At 53.3% G+C, this 26861-nt stretch overlaps 1 protein-coding gene across 3 annotated transcripts in view; it reads right to left on the bottom strand.

Moving 5' to 3' along the window:
• Nucleotides 1–4326: 4326 nt before the first annotated feature.
• The window catches only part of LOC100440902 (3',5'-cyclic-AMP phosphodiesterase 4A), a 39232-nt gene continuing 16697 nt past the window's right edge, over nucleotides 4327–26861 (bottom strand). For all 3 annotated transcript variants that reach the window (XM_024236865.3, XM_054539656.2, XM_063719931.1), the window contains 13 exons: nucleotides 25625–25661; nucleotides 25339–25409; nucleotides 23821–23870; nucleotides 23532–23644; nucleotides 19561–19654; nucleotides 16385–16608; nucleotides 14985–15083; nucleotides 14724–14888; nucleotides 13387–13486; nucleotides 12904–13058; nucleotides 12585–12707; nucleotides 10605–10787; nucleotides 4327–7076 (listed from right to left, as the gene is read on the bottom strand). In XM_024236865.3, the coding sequence (XP_024092633.3) occupies nucleotides 6342–7076; nucleotides 10605–10787; nucleotides 12585–12707; nucleotides 12904–13058; nucleotides 13387–13486; nucleotides 14724–14888; nucleotides 14985–15083; nucleotides 16385–16608; nucleotides 19561–19654; nucleotides 23532–23644; nucleotides 23821–23870; nucleotides 25339–25409; nucleotides 25625–25661 (2149 nt within the window). In that variant the 3' untranslated portion in view covers nucleotides 4327–6341. The remainder of the gene's footprint in view (nucleotides 7077–10604; nucleotides 10788–12584; nucleotides 12708–12903; nucleotides 13059–13386; nucleotides 13487–14723; nucleotides 14889–14984; nucleotides 15084–16384; nucleotides 16609–19560; nucleotides 19655–23531; nucleotides 23645–23820; nucleotides 23871–25338; nucleotides 25410–25624; nucleotides 25662–26861) is intronic.

Below are 26861 nucleotides of genomic sequence, written 5' to 3'. Positions count from 1 at the left end.
ATGCGCCACCATATTTGGCTAATCTTTTTGTATTTTTAGTTGAGACGCGGGTTTCACCATGTTGGTCGGGCTGGTCTCCAACTCCTGACCTCAAGTGATCTACCTGCCTCGGCCTCCCAAAGTGTTGGGATTACAGGCGTGAGCCACTGCACCCGGCCCACCCTTTTACACTTGGGGAAACTGAGGCCTGGAAGGAGAAATCTCGTCTAAGGTCACCCACAGTCCACTGCAGGCTAGAATTAGTGCTGTCACCTCCTGACCCCCAGCCCAAAGCCCTTTCCCCGACTCTGCCTCCCTTTGAAAGTCCCTGGGGAAAATGTCTGTGTCTCGTTTTTGCTTCTTGCAAAGTTCAGATTCCCTGAAAACTTCTACCTAGTTTTCGAGCTCTGCTTCTCTCCTCCCACTTTTCTAGGTTCTATCTTCTGTGAATCTTTACAGCTGTTGTCAAACAACTCTTTGTATAGCCTAAATATTTTCCATTAACTCTGGCTGAATTTTTAGAATTTAAGTCCAATACAGCAGCTTCTGGCCACCACTGTGGCCGGAAATTAAAAGGAGCCACATTTCAAGGGCGCAATAGCCACATGTGACTAGTTGCTGACCTGTTGGATAGCACAGATACAGAATATTCCCATTACCACAGAAAGTTTTACTAAGGCCAGAAACAGTGGCTCACACCTGATTTTAGGGTCAAAGTGCTAGTAATCCTAGCATTTTGGAAGGCTGGGGCAGGAGGATTGTTTGAGCCCAGGACTTCGAGGAGATGAGCTTGGGCATGTAACATGGTGAGACCCCCCTTTTTTTTTTTAAAGAAAGTTTTACTAGCCAAACCGTACTATAGAGCAACTCTTTAACTCTGTAACTGTCGTTATCCCATTTTATTTAAATAATTAATTCTTTTTTTTTGAGATGGAGTTTCGCTCTTGTTGCCCAGGCTGGAGTGCAATGTTGCGATCTTGGCTCACTGCAACCTCTGCCTCCCGGGTTCAAGTGATTCTCCTGCCTCAGCCTCCCCAGTAGCTGGGATTATAGATCTCCGCCAGCACTCCTGGCTAATTTTTGTATTTTTAGTAGAGACAAGGTTTCGCCAAGTTGGCCAGGCTGGTCTCTAACTCCTGACCTCAGGTGATCCGCCTGCCTCAGCCTCCCAAAGTGCTGAGATTACAGGTGTGAGCCACCACACCTGGCCCCATTTTATTTATTTACTTTTTTTTTTTTTTTGAGGCAGTGTCTCACTCTGTCACCCAGGCTAGAGTGCAGTGGCACAATCACAGTTCACTGCAGGCTCGACTTCCTGGGCTCAAGTGATCCTCTTGCCTCAGCCTCCGGAGTAGCTGGGACTACATGTGCGCACCACTACACCCAGCTAATATATCCCCATTTAGTAGAAGAAACAAGTGAAGCTCAGAGAGATCACCCCCAAGATCACCAATCAGAGTCCCTCTCGAGCCCAGGAGTTCAAGACCAGCCTGGTCAGCATAAGGAGATCCCCATCTCTACCAAAACAAAACAAAACAAAACAAAACAAAAAAGCTAGGCTTGGTGGTGCACACCTATCATCCCAGCTACTCAGGAGGCTAAGGCAGGAGTATCACTTGGGCCCAGAGGGTCTAGGCTACAGTGAGCCCTGATCATGCCACTGCACTCCAGCCTGGGTGACACAGCCAATCCGTGTCTTAAAAAAAAAAAAAGAAAAAGAAAAAGAAAAGAAAAATAGGAAAAAAATCTCAGAGTCCCTAGACTAGAAACAAATGGCAGAGTAGGCAGGTGGTGGACTTTTCCCTGGAACCAGGCAAGATGGTCTCATTTGTTTCAGAACATGCATGGTATAAAAATATATGTCTAGTGCCCCCTTGTGTCTACCTACTCAAGCACTGTGTGTATTCATGTGCATCCTGGTTTATTAAGCCCCAGAGGCAGCCAGTATTCTTCTTTTTTTTTTTTTTTTCTTTTTTTGAGACGGAGTCTTGATCTGTCTCCCAGGCTGAAGTACAGGGTTATGATCTGGGCTCACTGCAACCTGCAGCTCCCAGGTTCAAGCAATTCTCCTGTCTCAGCTTCCCGAGTAGCTGGGACTACAGGCACGTGCCACCACACTCAGCTAATTTTTGTATTATTAGTAGAGACAGGGTTTCACCATGTTGGTCAGGCTGATCTCGAACTCCTGACCTCAGGTGATCCACATGCCTCGGCCTTCCAAAGTGCTGGGATTACAGGAGTGAGCCACCACGCCCAGCCGAGGCAGCCAGTATTCTAATCAAGGTCCAAATCACAAACATTTCCACTATCCATATCTTTATCTATATTCAGAAGTTTTGCTCATTAGTATAATGAATGTCAGAAACCTTCTATTGGTAAAACCTGGGGCTTGTTAATTAGCCTAATAGGGCTGGGTATGGTGGCTCACTCCTGTAATCCCAGCACTTTGGGAGGCCGAGGTGGGAGGATCGCTTGAGCCCAGGAGTTTGAGACCAGCCTGGGCAACAAAGTGAGACCCTGTCTCTACAAAATAAACAATAAATTAGCCAGGCATAGTGGCACCCACCTATGGTCCTGGCTACATGGGAGGCTGAGGCAGCAAGATCACTGGAGTCCAGGAGGTTGACGCTGCAGTGAACTATGATCACGTCACACCACTGCACTATAGACTAGGTGATAGAGTCTCACTCTGCCACCAAAAAAAAAAAAAAAAAGCCTAATAAATGTGGGAAAATTAGGCTCTGTGGGTGGAATTAACAGCATTCAAGTATGTGGGCTAGGCCAGGTGTGGTGGCATCCACCTGTAATCCCAGCTACTAGGTACGGTGAGGCAGGAGGATCTCTAGAGCCCAGAAGTTCAAGGCTGTAGGGAGCTGATTGTGCCACAGCACTTCAGCCTGGAAAACAGAGAGAGAGAGACCTTGCCATTAATTTTTTTTTTTTTTTTTTGGTATGGAGTTTTGCTCTTGTTGTCCAGGCTGGAGTGCAGTGGCATGGGCACTGCAATCCTCCTGCCTCAGCCTTCCAAGTACCTGGGACCACAGGGATGGTCCACCACCACTGGCTAACTTTTAAATTTTTTTTTTCTTTTTTTTCTTGAGACGGAGTCTTGCTCTGTCACTTAGGCTGGAGTATGGTGGCACAATCTCGGCTCACTGCAACCTCTGCCTCCCGGGTTCAAGCAATTCTCCTGTCTCAGCCTCCTGAGTAGCTGGGATTACAGGAATGCACCACCATGCCCAGCTAATTTTTGTATTTTTAGTAGAGATGGGGTTTCACCATGTTGGTCAGGCTGGTCTCGAACTCCTGACCTCAGGTGATCCAGCTGCCTTGGCCTCCCAAAGTGCTGGGATTACAGGCATGAGCCACCATGCCTGGCCAATTTTTAAAATTTTTAATAGAGGCAGGGTCTCACTATGTTGCCCAGGCTTGTCCTGAACTCCTGCGCTCATCTTGGCCTCCCAAAACACTGGGATTACAGGCAGGAGTCTTTGCGCTGGGTAGTCTTTTGCCTTTTTTTTTTTTTTTTTTGAGACAAAGTCTCGTTCTATCACCCAGGCTAGAGTGTAGTGGCGTGATCTCAGCTCACTGCAACCTCTGCCTCCTGGGTTCAAGCTATTCTCCTGCCTCAGCCTCCCGAGTAGCTGGGACTACAGGCGCACACCACCACGCCCAGCTAATTTTTGTAGTTTTTAGTAGAGACGGGGTTTCACTATATTGGCCAGGTTGGTCTCCAACTCCTGACCTCATGATCCTCCCGCCTCGGCCTCCCAACATGCTGGGATTACAGGCATGAGCCACCACACCCAGCCACATCTTTTCCCTTTTAAATACCGCATGGGGCTGGGTGCAATGGCTCACGACTGTAATCCCAGCGCTTTGGGAGTTTGAGGCGGGTGGATCTCCTGAGGTCAGGAGTTTGAGACCAGCCTGACTAACATGGTGAAACTCCATCCTACGAAAAATACAAAGAATTAGCCAGACATGGTGGTGGGTGCCTGTAATCCCAGCTACTCGGGAGGCTGAGCCAGGAGAATCGCTTGATCCCGGGAGGCGGAGGTTGCAGTGAGCCGAGATGGCGCCATTGCACTCCATCCTGGGCAACAAGAGGGAAGCTCCATCTCAAAAACAAAACAAAACAAAACAAAACAAACCCTGCATGGCTTGAATTTCCATTTTATAACCCGACTCAGGCTGGGGAATGTCTCTGTCCGAGCTCTACTTCACAATTCTGTCTGCTGGGGAACAAGTAGGGACAGAAACTCCCTCCCCAACCCAAGCAGATGGTGCAGAGGGGAGACACCTCAACAAACAACGTGGGGAATGAAGCCACATCAGCCAGGAAAGTCGGTGAAAGCCTCGGTTTAATTGGAGACAAGATCGAAGGATTATTGATCAACGGACCGAATGACTGATCGTCAAAGTGGACAATACACAAGCAGCTTACAGAGGTCCTGTGCCCACCCTGGGGAGAGGAGCCCTGCTTGGGGGTGGGGTCTGTCTCTCCAGTCACCCCCTGGCTCCTGGAGAAGGGGGAGGGGACAGGCTCTGCCCAGCCCCAACCCCTAGGATGACACGACTTCCCATAAAACAACAGCGGTGAGTCCACCCTTTTCCCAGGACTATGGTACAGTTTGTATAATACAGCAGGAACAGAGACTCTCCCAACGGGAGACCCCCTTCCCTACCTTCCCGACTGGGTCAGCCAGGGAAGGGCAAGTTTTTATTTTCCCTTTTTGCCTCCGTAGAATAATTTACAAACCAACCTTACAGTATGTACAAAAAAGAAAGAAAGAAAAGAAAAAAAAATAAAGAATGAACAAAAAGAAAGAAAAGGCCCACTCCGATCGCCGACTGGGACAAAAACGACTTTCGCTACAAAATATGAACCCTGTACAGACAGCATCAAGGGAGCGTGAGTGGGGGGTTACCTCCCCCTGGGGTAGACAGAGGGATGGAAGGCTAGGGAGGAACTGGGGGCTACAGTACCGTGTGCTCAGAATAGGGTAGGGGCAGGTGATGAATGAGGTCGGTCCAGCTGCAGAACCAGGCCGAGGGGCCAGGGAAGGGAGAGAGGGGGTCTTTCCTTCCAAACAGTCCCCCATGGCTTGGAGAAAAATGGCCTTGCATCTGTCTGCCGTATTGCTCAGGGACTAGCTGGGGGAGAGGGAGAGGCTTGGCAAGGTATGGATGGAAGAGAAATTATTTTGGTGCCAGGATGGAAAGAAGGGTTGCCCAGGAATGAGAATGAGGGTATACACCATTATTGCTTCCTCCTAGGGCAAAAGGTCGGGCGGCTGTGATCAGAGTGTGGAAGGTGGGGTCCAGAGGACCCTGGAAAGGGGGGGTGCGGCCAGGATGGGGGTTCTGGGCGCCTGGCCCTGCCTCACCCAAGGTGCAGGCGGCCGCTGCAACCCCCTTGCCTGTAGCCGTGGGAATTATTAAGGCAGAAACAAGAGGAGAAGCAGCTAGAAGTGGGGCGGGGGGCAGGGGGTGAGTGGATCAGAGCCACCGCCCCCCAAAACGGAGAAAATTCAAAGTGAACCAAAGTGGAAGGGAAAGGGGATGGAGAGTGGAGGAGGTCTAGGGCCCTCCTCAAATCCCAGGCCAGAGGCTGGCAGTGTGAACGCCTCCTTCCACACCACCCCCACACCACCCCCGTATCCTAAAGTGAACAGCTACCCCAGCTCCCTGACTTTCTAGTCAGTATTGCCAGGAGTATCGCCGGGATTGTGCAAAATCAAGCGGAAGACTTTTTTAGGGGGGAGAGGAGGCAGCAAACCAGAGGGGGGCTGGAGCTGGGACCTCCCACAGTGACTGCCCCCCACCCCGGCCCCAGCCCCGCCTAGAATGGCTATTCCTGACCACGTTCTAGAAATCCTCTAAAATTCTGAAGAAAAGCCCAGAAGGAGGCCCCACACCTGCTTGGGCCCAGGCAGAGACTCCCAGGCGGCTGGAAGACTGAGCCTGGAACTTGGGGGGCAGTGGGGGGAGGTGAGGGGAGGGGTTTGGAGGTGGAAAGGGGGAACCAGGAACAGGAGCATCTACAGTTGCTGTGTTTCTTTCTTTTTTTTTTTTTCTTTTTTTGTTCTTTTTCTAAAAATGTTACAATTAAAATTCAAAAAAATAAAATCCCTTCCGGGACCTCAGCCCCTCATTCCCCAGCCCCCACCTCCAAAAAAAGGCCCCGTGGGTGGGGGCAGGGGGAAAGGGGGAAAAAAGAAAAGAGAAAAAAAAAAACCCACTTTTCGTTTTCTTTTTTCTCAGGAGGGCCAAGAGTCTTTGAGGCAGCGGAGGAGGTGGTCGGGGGAGCAGGGGAGTGAGGGGAGGAGTGGAGGGGAACAGGGACAGAGGTCTGGGGATCAGGTAGGGTCTCCACCTGACCCCACCCCACCAGGAGCTGGGAGTGCGGATGTGTCCTCCCCAAATGTCCCTGCGCAGGCACTGCAAGCCCTCTTGGCAGCCTGGTGCTCTCGTTGGGCCTCCACCTCGGCCGCCGTGGAGGGGAGGCCCGGGAGGCCCGGGGCATGCTCTGAACCAGACAGGGTCCTCCAGGCAGGGAGAAGGGGGCTTTGAAGAGCCAGGGCAGAGGGGCTGCTGTGGCTTACAGCAACCACGGATTCCTCCTGGGACGAGAAGTCATCCTGAGCCACAGGTGCACTGCCTGTGGGCTGTGCCTGCTGTGTCAAATACACTTCCTCCAGCTCGGCCTCCAGGGATGCTTCCTGTGCCATAACTTCCAATGACTCCTGGGCCGGGGATGCCTCCCGGGCCATGGTTGCATCCAGAGCTTCCTTGACTCCTGACAATCCCTGCGCTATCAATGCCTCTTGGGCTGTGCATGGTATCTGGGCCATTGATATTTCTTCCTCTTCTTCCTCCTCCAGCGTCAGCTCAAACTGGAACTTGTCAGGCGGGGGTGGGTGGCCTGGCCCCCTTGACTCCTCCTCGGGTGGTGGAGACGGGCTCTGCCGGATGGCGCTGTAGTACCAGTCCCGGTTGTCCTCCAAAGTGTCCAGGATCTCCTGGGCATCTGGGTGGACAAGGTCCGCCCAGGTCTCCCACAATGGGTGCACAATGTAGTCAATAAAACCCACCTGGTAGAGGGGAAGAAAGTATAAACGGGCAGCCTATGGGGTGGATGATATCACCACATTATGGGAGCCAATGAAATGAAAAACATGCTTATGGGCCAGGCATAGTGGTTCATGTCTATAATGAGCCACTTTGGGAGGCTGAGGCGGTTGGATCATTTGAGGTCAGGAGTTCGAGACCAGCCTGGCCAGCATGGTGAAACCGCATCTCTACCAAAAATACAAAAATTAGCTGGGCGTGGTGGTGCGTGCCTGTAGTTCCAGCTACTTGGGAGGCTGAGATAGGAGAACTGCTTGAACCTGGGAGGCAGAGGTTGCAGTGAGCTGAGATAGCGCCACTGCACTCCAGCCTGGGTGACAGAGCAAGACTCCATCTTAAAAACAAAAACAAAAAATGTATACATTGATGCAGTTTATACACACACACACACATACACTTTTTTTTTCTTTTTTTGAGACGGAGTCTGGCTCTGTCGCCCAGGCTGGAGTGCAGTGGCTCGATCTCGGCTCACTGCAAGTTCTGCCTCCCGGGCTCACGCCATTCTCCTGCCTCAGCCTCCTGAGTAGGTGGGACTACAGGCGCTCGCCAGTGTGCCCGGCTAATTTTCCTATTTTTAGTAGAGACGGGGTTTCACTGTGTTAGCCAGGATGGTCTCGATCTCCTGACCTTGTTATCAGCCCACCTTGGCCTCCCAAAGTGCTGGGATTACAGGCGTGAGCCACTGCGCCCGGCCTTTTTTTGTTTGTTTGTTTGTTTTGACACAGTGTCTCACTCTGTCACCCAGGCTAGAGTGCAGTGGTGTGATCATAGCTCACTGCAGCCTTGAACTCCCGGGCTCAAGTGATCCTCCCACCTCAGTCTCCCCAGTAGCTGGGACTAAAGGCGCACGTTACCACACTCAGTTAATTACTGTATTTTTTGTAGAGACCGGGTCTTGTCACATTGCCTTGGCTGGTCTCAAACTCCTGAGCTCAAGCGATCTGCCTGTCTTGGCCTCCTAAAGTGTTGGGATTAGAGGTGACAGCCACTGTGCCCAACCCTGTATGCATTTTTCTGTTTTTCTTTTCTTTCTTTTTTTTTTTTGAAGACACAGTCTCACTCTGTCACCCAGGCTGCAGTGCAAGGGTGCGATCTCAGCTCACTGCAACCTCTGCCTCCTGGGTTCAAGTGATTCTCCTGCCTCAGCCTCCAAAGTAGCTGGGACTACAAACGTGTGCCGCCATGCCTGGCTTGTTTTTGTAGAGATGGGGTTTCACCATGTTGGCAAGGTTGGTCTTGAGCTCTTGACCTCAGGTGATCCACCCACCTCAGCCTCCCAAAGTGCTGGGATTACAGGCGTGAGCCACTGCACCTGGCCTATTTTTTAAAAAGCTAAATGCAATTCCAGCTACTTGGGAGGCTGAGGCAGGGAGAAATGCTTGAACCCGGGAGGCGGAAGTTGCAGTGAGCCAAGATTGTGCCATTGCACTCCAGCCTAGGCACCAGAGCAAGACTCTATCTCAGAAAGGACACGGTGCTGGACACGTGGCTCACGCCTGTAATCCCAGCACTTTGGGAGGCCGAGGTGGGTGGATCACCTGATGTCTGGAATTCAAGACCAGCCTGGCCAACATGGTGAAACCCTGTCTCTACTAAAAATACAAAAATTAGCGGGGCATGGTGGCGGGCACATGTAATCCCAGCTACTCAGGAGGCTGAGGCAGGAGAATCGCTCGAACCTGGGAGGCAGAGGTTGCAGTGAGCCAAGATCGCACCATTGCACTCCAGCCTGGGGGACAAGAGCAAGACTTCATCTCAAAAAAAAAAAAAAAAAAAAAAAGCTAAATCCGCAAACTATTGCTATAAAGTTGCCTGTGAACATAATAACTACATTATAAAGTGTATAAAATTAGTTTTCCATGGGGTGTGTTTGTGAGTGATTTTGCACTCCTAGGGGACATTTGGCAATGTCTGGAGACATTTTTGGTCTTTACAAATGAGCAGGGGGAGGCCGGGCGTGGTGGCTTATGCCTGTAATCCTGGCACTTTGGGAGGCCGAGGTGGGCGGATCACCTGAGGTTGGGAGTTCCAGACCAGCCTGACCAACATGGAGAAACCCCATCTCTATTAAAAATACAAAATTAGCTGGGCGTGGTGGCACATGCCTGTAATTCCAGCTTCTCGGGAGGCTGAGGCAGGAGAATCGCTTGAACCCGGGAGGTGGAGGTTGCAGTGAGCTGAGATTGCGCCACTGTACTCCAGCCTGGGCAACAAGAGCGAAACTCTGTCTCAAAAAAAAAAACAAATGAGCAGGGGGATGCTTCTGGCATCTAGTAGGTAGAGACCAGGGATCCTGCTAAGAATCCTGTAATACCCAGGGCAGCTCCTAGCACAAAAAATGATCACCCAAATGTCAACAGTGCTGAGGCCTAGAAACCTAGGTCTGGACGGGCAGAGATATCAAACTCAGATGGTTGGGTTTCACCAGGGAGGATATAAAGTGGGGAGGGGCCAGGCCGGGTGGCTCACCCCCTGTAATCCCAGCACTTTGGGAGGCTGAGGGAGGCAGATTGAGTGAGCCCAGGAGTTCGAGACCAGCCTGGGCAACATGACAAAACCCCGTCTCCATGAAAAATACAAAAATTAGCCGAGTGTGGTGGTGCACGCCTGTAGTCCCAGCTACTCTGGAGGCGGGGGTGGAGGATCATTTTAGCCCAGGAGGTGGAGGTTGCAGTGAGCCAAGATCACGCCCCTGCACTCCAGCCTGGGTGGCACAATGAGACCCTGTCTCAGAAAAAAAAGAAAAAGAAAAATGAAAACAAGGCCGGGTATGGTGACTCACCCCATATCCCAGCACTTTGGGAGGCCAAGGTTTGAGCCCGGGAGTTCAAGACAAGACTGGCAACATAGCAAACCCCTATCTTGACAAAAAATTTTTAAAAATTAGCCAGGTGTGGTGGTGTGCGCCTGTATTCCCAGCTACTCTGGGGGCTGAGGCAGGAGGATCGCTTGAGCCCAGGAATTCAAGGCTGCAGTGAGCTATGATCACACCACTGCATGCCACCCTGGGCAACAGTGCAAGACCTGGTCTCAAAATAAATAAATAAAACATAAATAAAAGAAAAACAGGAGGCCAGGCGCAGTGCCTCACGCTTGTAATCCTGGCATTTTGGGAGGCCGAGGTGGGTGGATCACAAGGTCAAGAGTTCGAGACCAGCCTGGCCAACATGGTGAAACCCCACCTCTACTAAAAATACAAAAATTAGCCAGGCATGGTGGTGCACGCCTGTAATCCCAGCTACTCGGGAGGCTGAGGCAGGAGAATCACCTGAACCCGGGAGGCGGAGGTTGCAGTGAGCTGAGATCGTGCCATTGTACTCCAGCCTGGGCAATAGAATGAGACTCCGTCTCAAAAACAAAACAAAACAAAAAACAGGACAACTTGGCATTGTGGAAAGGCAGGGGAGGAGCTTCTGGGCCTCAGAACTTCAGGCCAAGATGGGCTGGGGAGACCCACCCTGTCCCCGTCCATCAATGCCCCGAGCCTGTACCTGAGACTTCTCCACGGAGGCAGTGTGCTTGTCACACATGGGGCTGATTTCCATGCCACGCTCGCGCTCACGGTCACCCTGCTGGAAGAACTCAGCCATGATGCGGTCTGTCCACTGGCGGTACAGCTCCAGCGGCTTGGTGGGGTTGCTGAGGTCTGCACAGTGCACCATGTTCCGGAGGACCTGCATGGGGTCGAGGCACAGGGGAGACTTCAGAGGCTATGCCTCTGTCCCAGTCTGAGACCTCAGGCATTCTTTGTTTTTTAAGAAATGGGGGCCAGGCGCAGTGGCTCACGCCTGTAATCCCAGCACTTTGGGATGCCGAGGCAGGTGGATCATGAGGTCAGGAGTTCAAGACCAGCCTGGCCAACATGGTGAAACCCTGTCTCTACTAAAAATACAAAAAAATTAGCCAGGCATGGTGGCACATGCCTGTAATCCCAGCTATAGTGGGGCTGAGGCAGGAGAATTGCTTGAGCCCAGGAGGTGGAGGTTGCAGTGAGCCCAGATCAAGCCACTGACCTCCAGCCTGGGCGACAGAGTGAGACTCCATCTCAGACAAAAAAAAAAAAAAAAAAAAAGGAATGGGGCTGGGCGCGGTGGCTCACATCTGTAATCACAGCACTTTGGGAGGCCAAGGTGGGCAGATCACTTGATGTCAGGAGTTTGAGATCGGCCTGGCCAACATGGTGAAACCCCATCTCTACCAAAAATACAAAAATTAGCCAGGTCTGGTGGTAGGCACCTGTAATCCCAGCTACTCTAGAGGCTGAGGCAGGAGAATTGCTTGAGCCCAGGAGGTGGAGTTTGCAGGGAACCAAGATCCGTGCCCTCTAGCCTGGGTGACAGAGAGACCCAATCTCAAAAAAAAAAAACCAAAAACAGAAAAGAAGGGAAAGAAAGAAGAAGGAAAGAAGGAGGAAAGGAAAGGAGAGGAGAGGAGAGGAAAGGAAAGGGGAAAGGGGGATTTTGCAAGGTTGCTCTGGCTGGTCTCAAACTCCTGGCCTCAAACAGTCCTCCTGCCTCAGCCTCTGGAGTAGTTGAGATTATAGGTGTGAGCCACCACACCCAGCTTTCAGGCTTTCTTATCTCCCACCTGGGGAGGGAGGGAATGGGGAGTGGGCAGAGGAGGTGGGGAGAAGAGAGAACAGAGGAGGTAGCAGGGAGAGGTGTGTGGGAGATGGAGAAAATATAGGAGGAGTCGGAAGGGGGGTGAGGGAAGAGAAGATGGTGAGGGAGAGGGACGGGGGACCTGGAAGGGGTTGATGAGAAGAAAGGAGGAATTGGGGGAAATGGGAGGAAATGGTGGGAGTGATGGGATTGGAAAGTGAAGATGGAGAAGGGGACAGACAGAAAAAGAAAGAAGTCAGGTGTGGTGGCTCATGCCAGCTATCCCAGCACTTTGGCAGGCCAAGACAGGAGGATAACTTCAGCTCAGGAGTTTGAGACCAGACTGGGTGACATAGTGAGACCCCAACTCTCCTTTAAACATACGAAGTAAATAAAAATAAATTTTAAAAAAGAGGGCCGGGCGCGGTGGTTCACGCCTGTAATCCCAGCACTTTGGGAGGCCAAGGCGGGGGGGGGGGGGGGGGGGGGGGGGGGATCACCTGAGGTCGGGAGTTCGAGACCAGCCTGACAGACATGGAGAAACCCTGTCTCTACTAAAAGTACAAAATTAGCTTGGCATGGTGACGCATGCCTGTGATCCCAGCTACTCGGGAGGCTGAGGCAGGAGAATCGCTTGAACCCAGAAGGCGGGAGGCAGAGGTTGCGGTGAGCCAAGATGGCGCCATTGCATTCCAGCCTGGGCAACAACAGCAAGACTCCGTCTCAAAAACAAACAAACAAAAAAAGAAAGACACAGGAAGATGGGCCACTTGGGAGAAAGAGGCTGAGGAAGGGGCAGTTAGCTACGCAGACCTAAAGGTGTGGCTGGGGGAGTGTCCTCCCTCCTTAGATGATGGGGCGTGGGGGCACCTGGATGCGGTCGGAGTAGTTATCCAGCAGGAGGACCCCTGAGCTGGTCACTTTCTTGGTCTCCACCATGGTCTTCAGGTCAGCCAAGAGGGTCATGTGCTTGGACATGTCCGTGGCCAGCACCTGCGGGCAAGGGGGCATCACTGGGGCTGCTGACACCCGCCCCCAAGACTGATCCGGGCCTCTGAAGTTTTCACCAGGTAGAAGCCGCCCGCTCTGTCCAGGTTGAGGGTTCCTCTGGGACTCAGACCCACTCCTCCCCAAAGCCCTCGACTCCTAGGCTTCCTTTCCCGCTCCGTCCCGCCCCAACCCCGCCCACCATGTCGATGACCATCTTGCGTAGGCTCTGCCGCTGGCGCTTGCTGAGGTTCTGGAAGATGTCGCAGTTGTCCTCCTGCAGCAGCTTGAAGCCCACGGCCAGGTGGTGATTCTCGAGCACCGACTCATCGTTGTACATGAGCGCCAGCTCCGAATCTGCAGCCCAACCCGGAGGTCAGGAGAGGGCCCACGTGTGCAGCCCCAACAGCAGGAGGGCCAGCTCCGCCTCCAACTAGCTAACCCCTCCCCAGCCCGGCCAGCCTCGCCTCCAGCCCAGTCAGCTCTACCCGAGCCCGGCCATCCCCTTTCCAGCCCAGCCAGCCCCGCCCCCAGCCCCGCCTCCTGCCCGGCCATCCCCTTTCCAGCCCAGCCAGCCCCGCCCCCAGGCCAACCAGCCCCGCCTCCAGCCTAGTCAGTTCCGCCCCCAGCCTGGCCAACACCGCCTCCAGCTCAGCAAACCCCGCCCCTGGCGAGGGCCACTCACTGGTGTTGATGAGGAACTGGTTGGAGACCCCAGGGTGATCCACATCGTGGATGGCAGCCGCGAAGAGGGCGGCGAGAATCTCCAGGTCCGTGAACACTGCCTGGGAGCAGAGAGACGGATGTTAGAATAACGGAGTTGAAGCCATGCATGGTGGTGAGCGCCTGTTGTCTCAGCTACTTAGGAGGCTGAGATGGGAGGGTCGCTTGAGCCTAGGACTTCAAGGCCATAAGTTCGAGGCCATTCTGGGCAACATAGCAAGGCCCTGTCTCAAATTTAATTTTCTTTTTTTTTTTCTGAGACAGAGTTCTGCTCTTGTTGCCCAGGTTGGAATGCAGTGGCACGATCTTGGCTCACTGCAACTTCCCCATCCTGGATTCAAGCAACTCTCCTGGTTCAGCCTCCCGAGTATCTGGGATTACAGGCTCCCACGACCACGCCCGGTTAATTTTTTAAATATTTTTGGTAGAGACAGAGTTTCGCCATGTTGGCCATTTCTGACCTCAGGTGATTCACCTGCCTTGGCCTCCCAAAGTACTGGGATTACAGGTGTGAGCCACCGTGCCTAGCCCCCCCCAGTTTTTATTTTATTTTATTTTTTTGAGATGGAGTCTCACTTTGTTGCCCAGGCTGGAGTGCAGTGGCACAATCTTGGCTCACTGCAACCTCCACCTACTGGGTTCCAGAGATTCTCCTGCCTCAGCCTCTGGAGTAGCTGGGATTACAGGCGTGCCCCGCCACACCCGGCTAATTTTTGTATTTTTAGTAGAGACAGGGTTTCACCATGTTGGTCAGGCTGGTCTCGAACTCCCAACCTCAGGTGATCCACCCATCTTGGCCTCCCAAAGTGCTGGGATTACAGATGTGAGCCACCGCACCCGGACTAAAACTTTTTTTTTTTAAGAAATAAGATTTTTGATCGGGCACAGTGGCTCACGCCTCTACTCCCAGCACATTAGGAGGCCAAGGTGGGCGGATCACGAGGTCGGGAGTTTGAGACCAGCCTGTCCAACTTGGCGAAACGCCATCTCTTCTAAAAATATTACAAAAACTTAGCCAGGCGTGGTGGTGGGCACCTGTAGTCCCAGCTACTCAGGAGGCTGAGGCAGGAGAATCGCTTGAACCCAGGAGGCAGAGGTTGCAGTGAGCTGAGATCGTGCCACTGCACTCTAGCGTGGGTGGCAGAGTGAGACTCCATCTCAAAAAGAAAAAAAAAAGAGAGAGAGAAATGGGGTCAAAGAGAGTTGGAGGTCAGAGACACAGGGTCAGAGAGACACATAGGAGGCTGAAGAGGCAGTCACAAAGAGAGACAGGGACGGGGAGACAGGGCAGTCACTCACATCTAGCGCAGGCGTGGCCAGCAGTACGTGGGTGGACTGCAGCACGTCAGCTGCGTGCAGGCTGTTATGGTAGGCCACGTCTACGTGGTAGTGATCCTCCAGCGTCAGCATGTATGTCACCATCGTGTCCACAGGGATGCGGAATTTCTTCAGCAGGTCCCGCTCCTGAGAGCAGGCAGGGGCAGGTTGGTGACCTCCGCCAGCCCCCAGCGCCCCGCTCTGAGCCCCTCACCCGGGCCCACTCCCGGCTGTCCCCATCACCTGGAATATCATGTACATGATGCAGGTGAGCGAGCGGCCTCCGGCATAATCCGACACGCAAAAGATGTTCAGACCCCACTTGTTCAGGTTCTCCAGTTCCTGGTGGAGACGGAGGCCAGAGGTCAGGAGCCTGTAAGGCTCAGGGCCCTGGAGAACATTTCCTAGGATTTTGAAGCCTTGGTCTGAAGGAAGTACCATTATTGCTCACCCAGTGGGTGACAGGTTCAACAGCACAGAATGTACTGCCCTCGTCCTACTGGGCTGCAAAATAGTGAAAGCAATCACAGCCACTGTCTTTTGAGTACTTATGATCTGCCAAGTATTGCTCTAAGCACTTGATCTCATTTGGCAGGTGAAGCCACCAAGGCTCAGAGAGGCGATGTGACTTCTCCAAGATCATGCAGCTCATAAGTGGCAAAGCTAGGATAGGAACCTAGCACGACTGGCCCCCAGCACAGCTCTGCCTCTTAGCTAAGCTGTTCACAAGCCCCAGGGGAGAAAGGAAGAAGGGCTTATTTTCCATGTCTCTCCAGAATTCAGAAAAGGGCCAGCACATAGTAGCTGCTCAATACACACCAGTTGGCCGGGTGTGGTGGCTCATGCCTGCAATCCCAGCACTTTGTGAGGCTAAGGCGGGTGGATCACTTGAGGCCAGGAGTTCGAGACCAGCCTGGTCAACACGGTGAAACCCCATTTTTACTAAAAACACAAAAATTAGCCAGGTGTGGTGGCACACGCCTTTAGTCCCGGCTACTCAGGAGGGTGAGGCAGGAGAATCGCTTGAACCCAGGAGGTGGAGGTTGCCGTGAGCCGAGATCACACTATGCACTCCAACCTGGGCGACAGAGCAAGTCTCCAACTCAAAATAAATAAATAAATAAATAAAAATAAATAAATAAACGCCAGGTGACTGAATGGAAGATTCACTGGAGGAGGTGGCTCAAAGAGGGTTACAGTAAGCCTCAGCTGAGTGAGCCACCAAAGATGGATCACTTCCACTGCTGCTGTTCCCTGGAAGAGCTAGGAGTGAAACCCCGGTCTGGACTGTTGGGGACACTATGGGGGCACAGTCTGGATTAGCGTCACTGGTGTGTACACCAATCCCCCTGCAGCTGGGAGTGTTGCCTGCTAAGGCTCACAGCTGCCTGCTTTTCCAGAAGACTAGTCCCAACAGGAGCTACATGGAAGAGGTGATACATCCAGCCCTGGGGACGGCCCCCAAGCAATGAATGATACAGAGGTACAAAGAGCCAGCATGCTTGCCTCAAGATGGGCTCAAACACTCATCTCAAGCTCTGCTTCTAGGAAACCTGGCCTAAGACATAACCCAATGCCCAGTCCTTCTCAGGGTCCCAGGAGAACACCCCCTCCAGCCCTGCCCCTACTGAGCCCCCACCCACTTGGGCCAGGAGCTCTTCTTGATCAGTCTTCACCCCAAATCGGGGAATGTTAGAGTTGTTCAGGCTGTTACTATGCATCAACTTTTTCACCCCTGTGATTTGGGACATGGGCTGTAAGTGTGGTACAGGGGGCGGGGGTGGCTGGGAGGGTCTTGGTCGCGGTGCTTGCTGTTTTTCTCGTTCCTTCATCGTGGGTGATGGGATCTCCACTTCATTCTGTTTGTCTGCAGAAGATGGGGAGCGGGAACAAGTGTGAACACCCCTTCCACCCCTGGAGGCTCTCTTATTCTTCAGCCCTCTACTACGTACAGGGAAGGCTCACCCGAAAGGGCAGAACCCTTCCAGCTGTGATGCTGCTGGCTACTCAGTCAGGAAACCAGAGGGGATGTGGGAAATCTTCCGGGAGGTGGTGGGCTGGAGTGGGGGCCCAGGGCTCTGGGATGGCCCCAGTCTGATAATCAGATTTGGATGGAGAGTGGCATGGGAAGTCAGGAAGCAAGGTGGGGATGCCAGGGAGAGCCGATGCCTACCCCAAACACCGAGGGAACCTTTTTGGGTGGGGAAGACCCCGGCCTGGGGGCCAAGAGTGCTGGTGTGGGGGGTGGCATCGCTGGGAAGAGAGAGGGAAGGGTGGTCTCTGGATCCATGTCCCTGCCCCCGCCACCGCCCACCTTGGCACCAGCCTGCCTGGGGGACAGCCCCAGGAGCCCTTTTCCTGAGCTTTCAGGGGCTTCCAGAGCTCAGCCAAGGTCACTCATTGTGACCTGGAGCTAGCTAGTCAATGAAAAGGCCTAATACGGGTCATTTGCATGTTATGCTCCCATTGGGTGGATCCTCAGAACTCAGAGACACACCCTCACTGGTGGGAGCACTGGAAACTCCGAACACTTTTTCTCTTGAGACAGAGCTGGAGTGCAGTGGCACGATCTCTGGCGCACTGCAGCCTCCACCTGCCAGGTTCAAGTGATTTTCCTACCTCAGCCTCCCGAGTAGCTGGGATTACAGGCACCCGCCACCAAGCCCAGCTAATTTTTATATTTTTAGTAGAGATGGGGTTTCATCATGTTGACCAGGCTGGTCTTGAACTCCTGACCTCAAGTGATCCGCCTGCCTTGGCCTCCCAAAGTGCTGGGATTACAGGCATGAGCCACCGCGTCCAGCCCCAACACTTTTCTTGAGCTTGTCTGGGCGGTTCCTGAATTTGGGGGCCTTTGGGGTGTGGTGATAAACTGCGAGGATTAAATTATCCTGAGTTTGGGGGAACATCTTTAGCTTGAGGGTTTTGAGGTACCCATGAACTTAAGGGTTCCAGTGAATCTGGGGTATTCTGGTGCATTTGGGGTTCCATTGAATTAGGAATCTTACAAGTGTTTATTTTTTTGAGACAGGATCTCAGCTCTGTCGCTCAGGCTGGAGTGCAGTGGCACAATCATGTCTCACTGCAGCCTCCAACTCCTGGGTTCAAGTGATCCTCCTGCCTCAGCATCCCAAGTAGCTGGGACCACAGGCACACACCACCATGTCCGATTACCTTATTTTATTTATTTATTTATTTATTTATTTATTTATTTATTTTTGAGATGGAGTCTCACTCTGTCACCCAGGCTGGAGTGTAGTGACGCAATCTCAGCTCACTGCAGCCTCCATCTCCCAGGTTGAAGCAATTCTCCTGTCTCAGCCTCCTGAGTAGCTGAGATTACAGGCGTGCGCCAACATGCCTGGCTAATTTTTGTATTTTTAATAGAGACGGTGTTTCACCATGTTGGTCAGGCTGGTCTTGAACTTCTGACCTCATGATCTGCCCACCTCGGCCTTCCAAAGTGCTGAGATTACAGGCGTGAGCCACTGCGCCCGGCCTAGTTTTTAATTTTTTTGTAGAGACAGGTTCTCACTATGTTGCCCAGGCTGGTCTTGAACTCCTGGGCTCAAGCGATCCTCTTGTCTCAGCCTCCCAAAGTCCTGGGATTATAGGCATGAGCTGCCTCTTCCTGCCTCTTACAGGTTCTTAAGCTTGATAATCTTCTAGAGAAGGGTTCTAACATTTTGGGAGTCTACTGAATTGCGGGGGGGGGTCATACCAAGTTTGGAGATCCTACTGAATTTGGGGGCTTTTTCAATTTGGAGGTTTGCTAAAGTTTGGGGGCCTTTTGTGGACTCGGAAGCACAGAACTTCCCTTAAGTTTGAGAACTCTACTGAGTTTGGGCATCTCTCTTGAGTTTGGGCATGTCTACTGAGTTTGGAAAGGAGTCAATCCAAGTTTGGAAATTCTATTGAATTTGGGGTTCTACTCAGTTCAGGAAGCTTTTCAGCTTGGAGGCTTTTTTTAATTGGTTTTTTGAGACAGAGTCTCACTCTGTTGCCCAGGCTGGAGTGCAGCAGTGGCGTGATCTCAGCTCACTGCAACCTCTGCCTCCCGGGTTCAATTGAGTGCCTAAAACAAAGAGGTGTTTATTTGTTTGTTTGTTTGTTTTGAGACGGAGTCTCACTCTATTGCCCAGGCTGGAATGCAGTGGCATGATCTTGGCTCACTGCAATCTCTGCCTCCTGAGTTCAAGAGATTCTCTTGCCTCAGCCTCCCAGGTAGCTGAGATTACAAGCACACACCATCATGCCGGGCTAATTTTTTTTTTTTTGAGACAGAGGTTCACTCTTGTTGCCTAGGCTGGAGTGCAATGGAGCGATCTCGGCTCACTGCAACCTCCACCCCCTGGATTCAAGCGATTCTCCTGCTTGAGCCTCCTGAGTTGCTGGGATTACAGGCACCCACCACCATGCCTGGCTAATTTTTTGTATTTTTAGTAGAGATGGGGTTTCACCATGTTGGCCAGGCAGGTCTCAAACTGCTGATGTCAAGTGATCCGCTTGCCTCAGCCTCCCAAAGTGTTGGGATTACAGGCGTGAGCCACCGCGCCCAGCGCTTGGAGGCTTTTTAAAGTTTAGAAGGGTTTTAAGCTCACAGATGATTTCAAATGTTGGGTTCTATAGAAGCTGGGGGTCCCACAGAGTTTGGAGGCATCAGGAACATGAGGGTTCTTGGATAGGGTAACTGTGACCTTTGGGGAGTTGAGAGTCAGAGTCCCTGGGAAAATGCGAGCAACAGGACCCAGGGTCATGGGCAGCCCCCTCTCTACCCCAAGTATCCCCCCTCCAGTCCCACGTGCTTCCCCTCACTCACCCAGGAATGTTGTGGAAATGTACTCTGAGACCTGGTTTCCGGACCTGCTCATTTCTGACAGGTGTGTGAGCTCACGGTTCAACATCCTCTTGAACTAAGGTAAAGGAGTCAACAAGGAAGAAATGATGGGGGAAGCACAGTGGTGGGGAGGGTGTCAGTCCTTCCCAAGAACGCCTGAAGACCCCATGAGTCCCTCCTATTTTTCTGCTCAGCCAACAGAGCCCCTATAAGACTGCTGGGGGGCTGGGGTCAGCCTTTCCTCTCCTCCCAGCTCTGGATGGAGGTCCCCAGGTTTGGGGAGTCATGATCAGCATAACCCTCCCTGCCTGAGGAAAGAGGGGCTTCCCTCCTCATGTCCCCCAAGGAGGAGCTAGAGGGGCACCTGTGGAAGGGAGGGGCTCCTGCCTAACAGGGAGCCAATGGGGAAGCAGGAGAATCCCGTCGCCATGGCGATGGGAGTCTCCTTAGCAACTCCCCCTCCAACCAGCTGCTGAGCTGGGGAAAAGGGGGGCAAGCCGGAGGCCCCTTAACCCTTGCCTTCCTAGAGCTGCCCCTGACCCAAGTCTTCCCAGACATGGACCCCAATCCTGGGGGTCCTGGCTCCTGGCCTCCAGCTCAGTTTGGAAAAAGGGAACGTGGTGGCCAAGCTCTGGGGGACAAAAAGGTTTGGCCTGGGTAGGGGAGAATGGTGAGCTGAGGAAATCCCAGTTTGATCACCCAGGGGAGGGGGAGGGGGGTTCCCATCATAGCCCCCTCTCCCCCAACCCCAGAGAGGTGGACAGATGCACGGATGAACAGAGTATACCCAAAACCGGGCTTGGAGGCCCCTCCTGGTCCCCCCATGCCACTCTGCACAGGCCTCTGCTGTGACATTGTACACAGAGGAGAAAGGGCATTGGCTCCCCACCCCCAAGCTCTGCCACAGCACCCCAAAAGCAGGAGCAGACTCTGTCCAGGGAAGCAGGAGGGACACCTGGCAGGAAGAGTGAGCCTGCATGGCCCAGGCTTGGACGGGGCACTCCCTCCTCCCGGTGCCACCCAGAGACCCTGGGTACAGAGACACACACATCCACACAAGATGAACCCACAAAATCTCACACAACCACACACACAATCACAGGCTCTCAGTCCTACACAGCGTCACACAGCCCAGACACACAGATCAAAGGGCATGCAAAATAAGGCGGTCACTGACATTTGGGGTCACATGTCCCCAAAATATCAGGCAGCTCTGGGCTCAGACACATAGCCCAACACACAACACCATGGTGAGAGCCAGATGATCTCAGACAGGGCCACACAGTGACCCAGGCAAACAAGCCTATACTCAGGCAGACACAGACCATCACAGACACACACACACATCCAGGCACTGACACAGTCACACCCAGTGAGGGACCCGCAGTCCACCCCCAGGGAGAGTCACACACCCCCAGCTGCCCGCCATCCACGCCCAGCCCTGGGCCACACACAGAGACAGTCACAAGGCTTCATCTCCAGGCCACACACGTGCACAGCTGCACACACAAGCCCACACCGGGGGCCCAGCTCACCAGGATGCCTGCCCACCCACTACCCTCCACTCTCCTACCTGGTCCCACCAGCCCACCAGCCAAGGCTTGGAGCAGGTCTCGCAGAAGAAATCCACCAAGGGCATCTTGGAGACTTAGCCCGCCTGGGGCTGCTGCACACAGAGGCTGGGCTTGGGGAGTCCCGGGGTTAACAACTACTGGGGAGGGGGTGCTGGGCAGGTGGGTAGTGGAAGGGGGAGCCGCGGAGGGGCCTGGGCCGGCCCAGCAGGGCTGGGGGCTCCCTTCCCCTCCGCGCTCCCAGCAGCAGCCCTGGTTACATGGTCCGCCAGCCCTGGGCCCCAATGGGCCCCCCCGTGGCAGTGGGTGGAGGCGGTGGGGGGTCCGTGCCCATGGGAGGGGGACAGGGCAAGGGTCCCAGGAGGAGGCTGCGGAGCTCTGTGTGTGCACTCGTGTGTGTGCGTGTGTGCTCACTGCAGCACTGGCAGGCTGCATGGGATGTCAGGTGGTGCTGGGGGTGGGGGGGCATTAAAGGGGCATCAGAGCCCATGGGCCTCAGCCAGAACCTAGGTGGGCTGTCCCCATCAGGACCCGTCCCCTCCATGGACATACCCAGAGACAGAAACACACACCCACTTTACGCTCACAGATGTACAAACACCCTGAGACACACCTTCCAGGGACACCCGCACACATCCAGGCACTTGACACTTGAATATACACAGATACCCAAATGCTTTCTGTTGTACACTGACAGCACACACACACACACACACACACACCCGGAGACAGTCACAACTCTGATGTCCAACACATTTATAGGTCCACAGCTGAGCATATAGCAAATGCCTTCAGACATGCCCCATCCAAGGGCACAGACCCACATCCAGACCCACATCCAGACCCACACCTATAGACAGACACCGAGATACCAGCCACAATTTTTTTTTTTGAGACGGAGTTTTCACTCTTGTCGCCCAGGCTGGAGTGCAATGGCGCGATCTCGGCTCACCGCAACCTCCGCCTTCCGGGTTCAAGCAATTCTCCCGCCTCAGCCTCCCGAGTAGTTGGGATTACAGGCACCCTCCAGCACACCCAGCTAATTTTGTATTTTTAGTAGAGACGGGGTTTCTCCATGTTGGTCAGGCTGCTCGAACTCCCGACCTCAGGTGATCCGCCCGCCTTGGCCTCCCCAGCCAGCCACACTTACAGACACACACTAAACACACCCACAGACACACTTTCCAACCATTGCAAATATCCACTGCCCTTGGACACAAACATATCCCGACAAATCCATAAGGAAATATACTCACAGATGCAAAAATACACACACACACACACACACACACACACACCATTGCAGAAACATCCTCAGACCCATATCCAGAGACACAGCTACATTTCAGATGCTTGATCCACCCTCAGGGACACAATCGCCCTCGGACTGCTATGTTCCCATACAAGCCTCCACCCACTGCTGTAAGCACCCCCCAACAAAGACACTCCCACCTACAGATCATTTCTTGATAGGCACCCGCCCACAAGGGCTGTTACCACTCTCTCCAACTCCAGGAAGCATCATTCACACATACTGCCTGCTTCCTGAATGGTGTCCCCTGGAGTTGTGCAGTGCACGGTCTGCACAACTGTACATGGGAGCATTGCAGTCACCCCTGCGGCCCTGCAAACACACACACACATTCACAAACACATAGAGCTACACATTCAGTTTCCCATCTTGTCCAACTCTCCCCTGCAGACATGCGCACCCCTCTGGCACAGCCCCACACACCTATAACCCTGCATAATTACCCGTGCAAACCTATACACCTCCACAAGTACACACTGGCGTGCTACTCTTCAGAATCTATTCCCAACACCCCAGCGCTGCAAATGTGTAGCCAATAAACCAGCAGCTACACAGACCTATAGCCACAGATACACCCCTGCAGACCATAAAAGCATAAAACTCCCCAATGGAAACGGTCACCTATTGACATATGTACAACCAGACAGACACACCCCACCCCACAACACACACCAGGCTCCTCCAGCCCTGGGGAAAGTCATAATCTACAGGAGCTTCAAGCCTTGAAGCTGCCGCCAAGGGGCTGGCCCCACCCAGGGACTGACCCCATACCATAGACCCTACCCAGAGATTGGCCCCACCCTCATGAGCCACGCCCAATAGTTGGCCTCGGCTACGGGCCTAACCTAGTGGTTGGCTCCACCCATAGGGCCCATCTCCACCAGCCCCCGCCCAGGGATTTGGCCCTGCCCTAATCAGCTACATCCAATAGCTATCTCCGCCCACAGGAACAACCTAATGGCTGGCTCCATCCGCAGGCCGTGCCCACTGGTCCCATCCAGTGGTTGGCTCTACCCACGGGCCCCGCTCCCGCCGGCCCCGCCCAGGGGTTCTGCCCACCACCTGCACACCTTGTGCGAGGCCATCTCGCTGACAGAGCGGTAGGTCTGCATGGTCTCCAGCTGCTCCAGACACCAGTCCAGCTCCTCCAGAGTCTCCCGGGCCAACTGCTGACATGTTTCTTCTAAGGAAGGGGCAGCCAGGGTAGTGACTGAGAAGGTCTGTAGGCAGAAGCCCAGAGGCCCCAGCCCGCGGTGACGGGGTTCGCCAGGTGAGTGGACTGCTGGGTGGGGAAGGGGCTGAGGGACCCCCAATGGGGCAGCAAGAGGGGCCCCTTCCCACCCCTCTGGGCTTAGCTACCTGACAGCGTGGCCTTGCAGACAGGGGTGGGGCCGCCCAGCGGGGACCTCCTGCAGAAAAAAAAAATGGGGCTGCAATGTCAGCCTGGGTCCCCCCACCAGGTCCCTGCCTCTCGCTTTCATGAACAGTGCCAATTTTCATTTGTCTGAAAGCTCACCGTGTCCTAAGGACGCTGCCATGTACTCTGCCTGCAGCCTCAATGAGCCCCAGAAACATCCATTTTATAGATGTGGAAACTGAGACTCAAGGAGGTGAAACAGCTTCTTCAAGACCACGTGGCTGATCTGCCTTAAGGTCAGGTCCTGGGTTTCCAAGATCTCTGCTCTCTTGACTAACTCTCCACAAATCCTCCAAGCCCCTAAGGATGTCTCTATCCCCCACCCCCAGAAGCAATGGCAGCTCTCAGCCACATCTCCTGCCCTAAAACAATTAAGATCCACTCCTATGTACTCTGCACTTACTACGTGCAGGGCAATATTCTAGCACTTTCTAGACATCATCTCCTCTCCTCACGGCAGTTATCTAAGGGAGGCATTATTGTAATCCCCACTTTATTTATCTATTTATTTTTTGAACCAGGGTCTTGCTCTGTCACCCAGGCTGGAGTGCAGTGGTGGGAACACAGCTCACTGCAGCCTCAACCTCCTGGGCTCAAAATGATCCTCCTGCCTTAGCCTCCTGTGTAGGTGGGAACCACAGACACAGGCCACCATGCTGGGCTAATTTTTTTTTTTTTTTTTTTTTTAGAGACAGGGTCTCATTTTGTTTCCCCCGGGCTGGTCCTGAACTCCTGAATTCAAGTGATCCTCCTGCCTTGGCCTCCCAAAGTACTGGATTACAGGCATGAGCCAGCACACTTGGCTGTGATCATCACTTTGCAGAGGGGCAACAGAAGCACCATGGAATGCTATTTGCCCAGCAACTTGGTGTCAAGACCCAGGGTGGGCCTGGGGACTGTGGATGTGGCCTCACCACCATGCATCCAGACTCGTAAATCTTTATTTATAAAAACCTCTGGGCCGGGCGCAGAGGCTCACACCTGTAATCCTAGCACTTTGGGAGGCTGAGGCGGGTGGATCACCTGAGGTCAGGAGTTTGAGACCAGCCTGGCCAACATGGTGAAACCCCATCTCTACTAAAAATACAAAAATTAGCCTGGTGTGGTGGCGCATGCCTGTAATCCCAGCTACCCGGGAGGCTGAGGCAGGAGAATCACTTGAACGCGGGAGGCAGAGGTTGCAGTGAGCCAAGATCGCACTACTGCACTCCAGCCTGTGTGACAGAGTGAGACTTGATCTCAAAACAAACAAACAAACAAACAAAAAACAAAAAACAAAAAACACCTCTGTGTCTTAGGCACTTGACCTGCAATGGCTCTCTGGCTCCCTGGGAGCTGTTGTCTGAACAGAGGTTCAGAGAGGTCACCTGCCTGCCGGAGGTCACACAGCAGGGCTGAGAGCAGAACCCGCATATGCTTCACCTTATGATCACAGCCGTTGCAGCCCAGTCTTCACTTACTTGTTACTGGGAACGGGCACATTGGTCAGGAGTGAGAAGTTGCTACGGACGCTCCGGAGGCTGGCCAGCACCTGGGATGGGGAGCGGCAGTGAGGAGTGGGGTTCCCCCAGAGGGGCAGCGGAGCTGGGCCCTGTCCCCAAGTGTGGAGGAGCATTGGAGCCCCTTCTCTCCTTAACCATTTGGGAGGGGGTCTCCCCAGAGGGACGGCGGGGCTGGGCCCTGTCCCCAAGTGTGGCGGAGCATTGGAGCCCCTTCTCTCCTTAACCATTTGGGAAGAGGTCTCACCTGGGCAAACGGTGTTACGATGAGGTCTTCAGCGTGCCTGTGATTGAGGACAGAGGCAGGTCAGGGGTCCGCAGAGAAGCAACTGTCTGGGGTAGATGCCTTGTGAGGCTGGACCCAGGGAGGCTGAGAGGGAGGGAGGGGACTCTGTGGGACCTAGGGAAAGAACACTTGTACCGCATAAGGGTGGACATGTGTCCAGGGCTGATCGTGGAAGAAATGGCAGTCAAGGAGTGTGGCTCAGGTAGGTCCGGGGAAAAGAGACAAAGTGGAAAAGGGGAGAGGGAAGAGGTGAATATGGTTGGGTGTTTTTTTTGTCTTTTTTTTTTTTTTTTTTTTTTTAGACAGAGTCTCACTCTGTCACCCAGGCTGGAGTGTGGTGGCATGATCTCAGCTCACTGCAACCTCCGCCTCCCAGGTTCAAGCGATTCTCCTGTCTCAGCCTCCCAAGAAGCTGGGATTACAGGCATGTGCCTCTCGTCCCACTAATTTTTGTATTTTTAGTAGAGACTGGGTTTCATCATGTTGGCCAGGATGGTCTCAAACTCCTGGCCTGGATCAATCTGCCCACTTTGGCCTCTCAAAGTGCTGGGATTACAGGCGTGAGCCACCGTGCCTGACCTTTTTATTTATTTATTTTTTCTTTTAAAGAGATGACATCTTATCCTGGCCAGCATGGTGAAACCTTGTCTCTACTAAAAATACAAAAATTAGCTGGGCGCGGTGACGCACGCCTGTAGTCTCAGTTACTTGGGAGGCTGAGGCAGGAGAATCGCTTGAACCCGGGAGGCAGAGGTTGCAGTGAGCCAAGATCGCACCACTGCACTCCAGCCTGGTGACAGAGCGAGATTCCATCTCAAAAAAAAAAAAAAAAAAGAGATGAAGTCTTGCTATGTTGGCCAGGCTGGTCTCAGAATCCCGAGCTCAAGCAATCCTGCCTCAGCATCCAAATGTGCTAGGATTATGAGTGTGAGCTTCCAAGACTGACCCGAGGTGAATACGTTGCAAGGGCGGGGCTTGATGAGGGGAGCAGTGAACAGGAAGGGGACCAAGGGGGTTGAGGTGTGCACAGCAATGGCTGGGGGCAAGGCCTGGAGGAACCCAGTGAGAGAGGAAGAGGCTGAGCAGGTTCAGGGGGAAGTCACACCTCAACAAGTGTCACGATAAGGGAGGTTAGCTCAGGAAAACCTGGGGGAGGGGCGGGGGGTGGGTCAGGTGAGATGCACACACTGTGGGAGGA

The sequence above is a fragment of the Pongo abelii genome, chromosome 20 (assembly GCF_028885655.2).
Source record: "Pongo abelii isolate AG06213 chromosome 20, NHGRI_mPonAbe1-v2.0_pri, whole genome shotgun sequence".
NCBI lineage: Eukaryota > Metazoa > Chordata > Mammalia > Primates > Hominidae > Pongo > Pongo abelii.
This window is presented reverse-complemented; position numbering and strand designations above follow the sequence as displayed.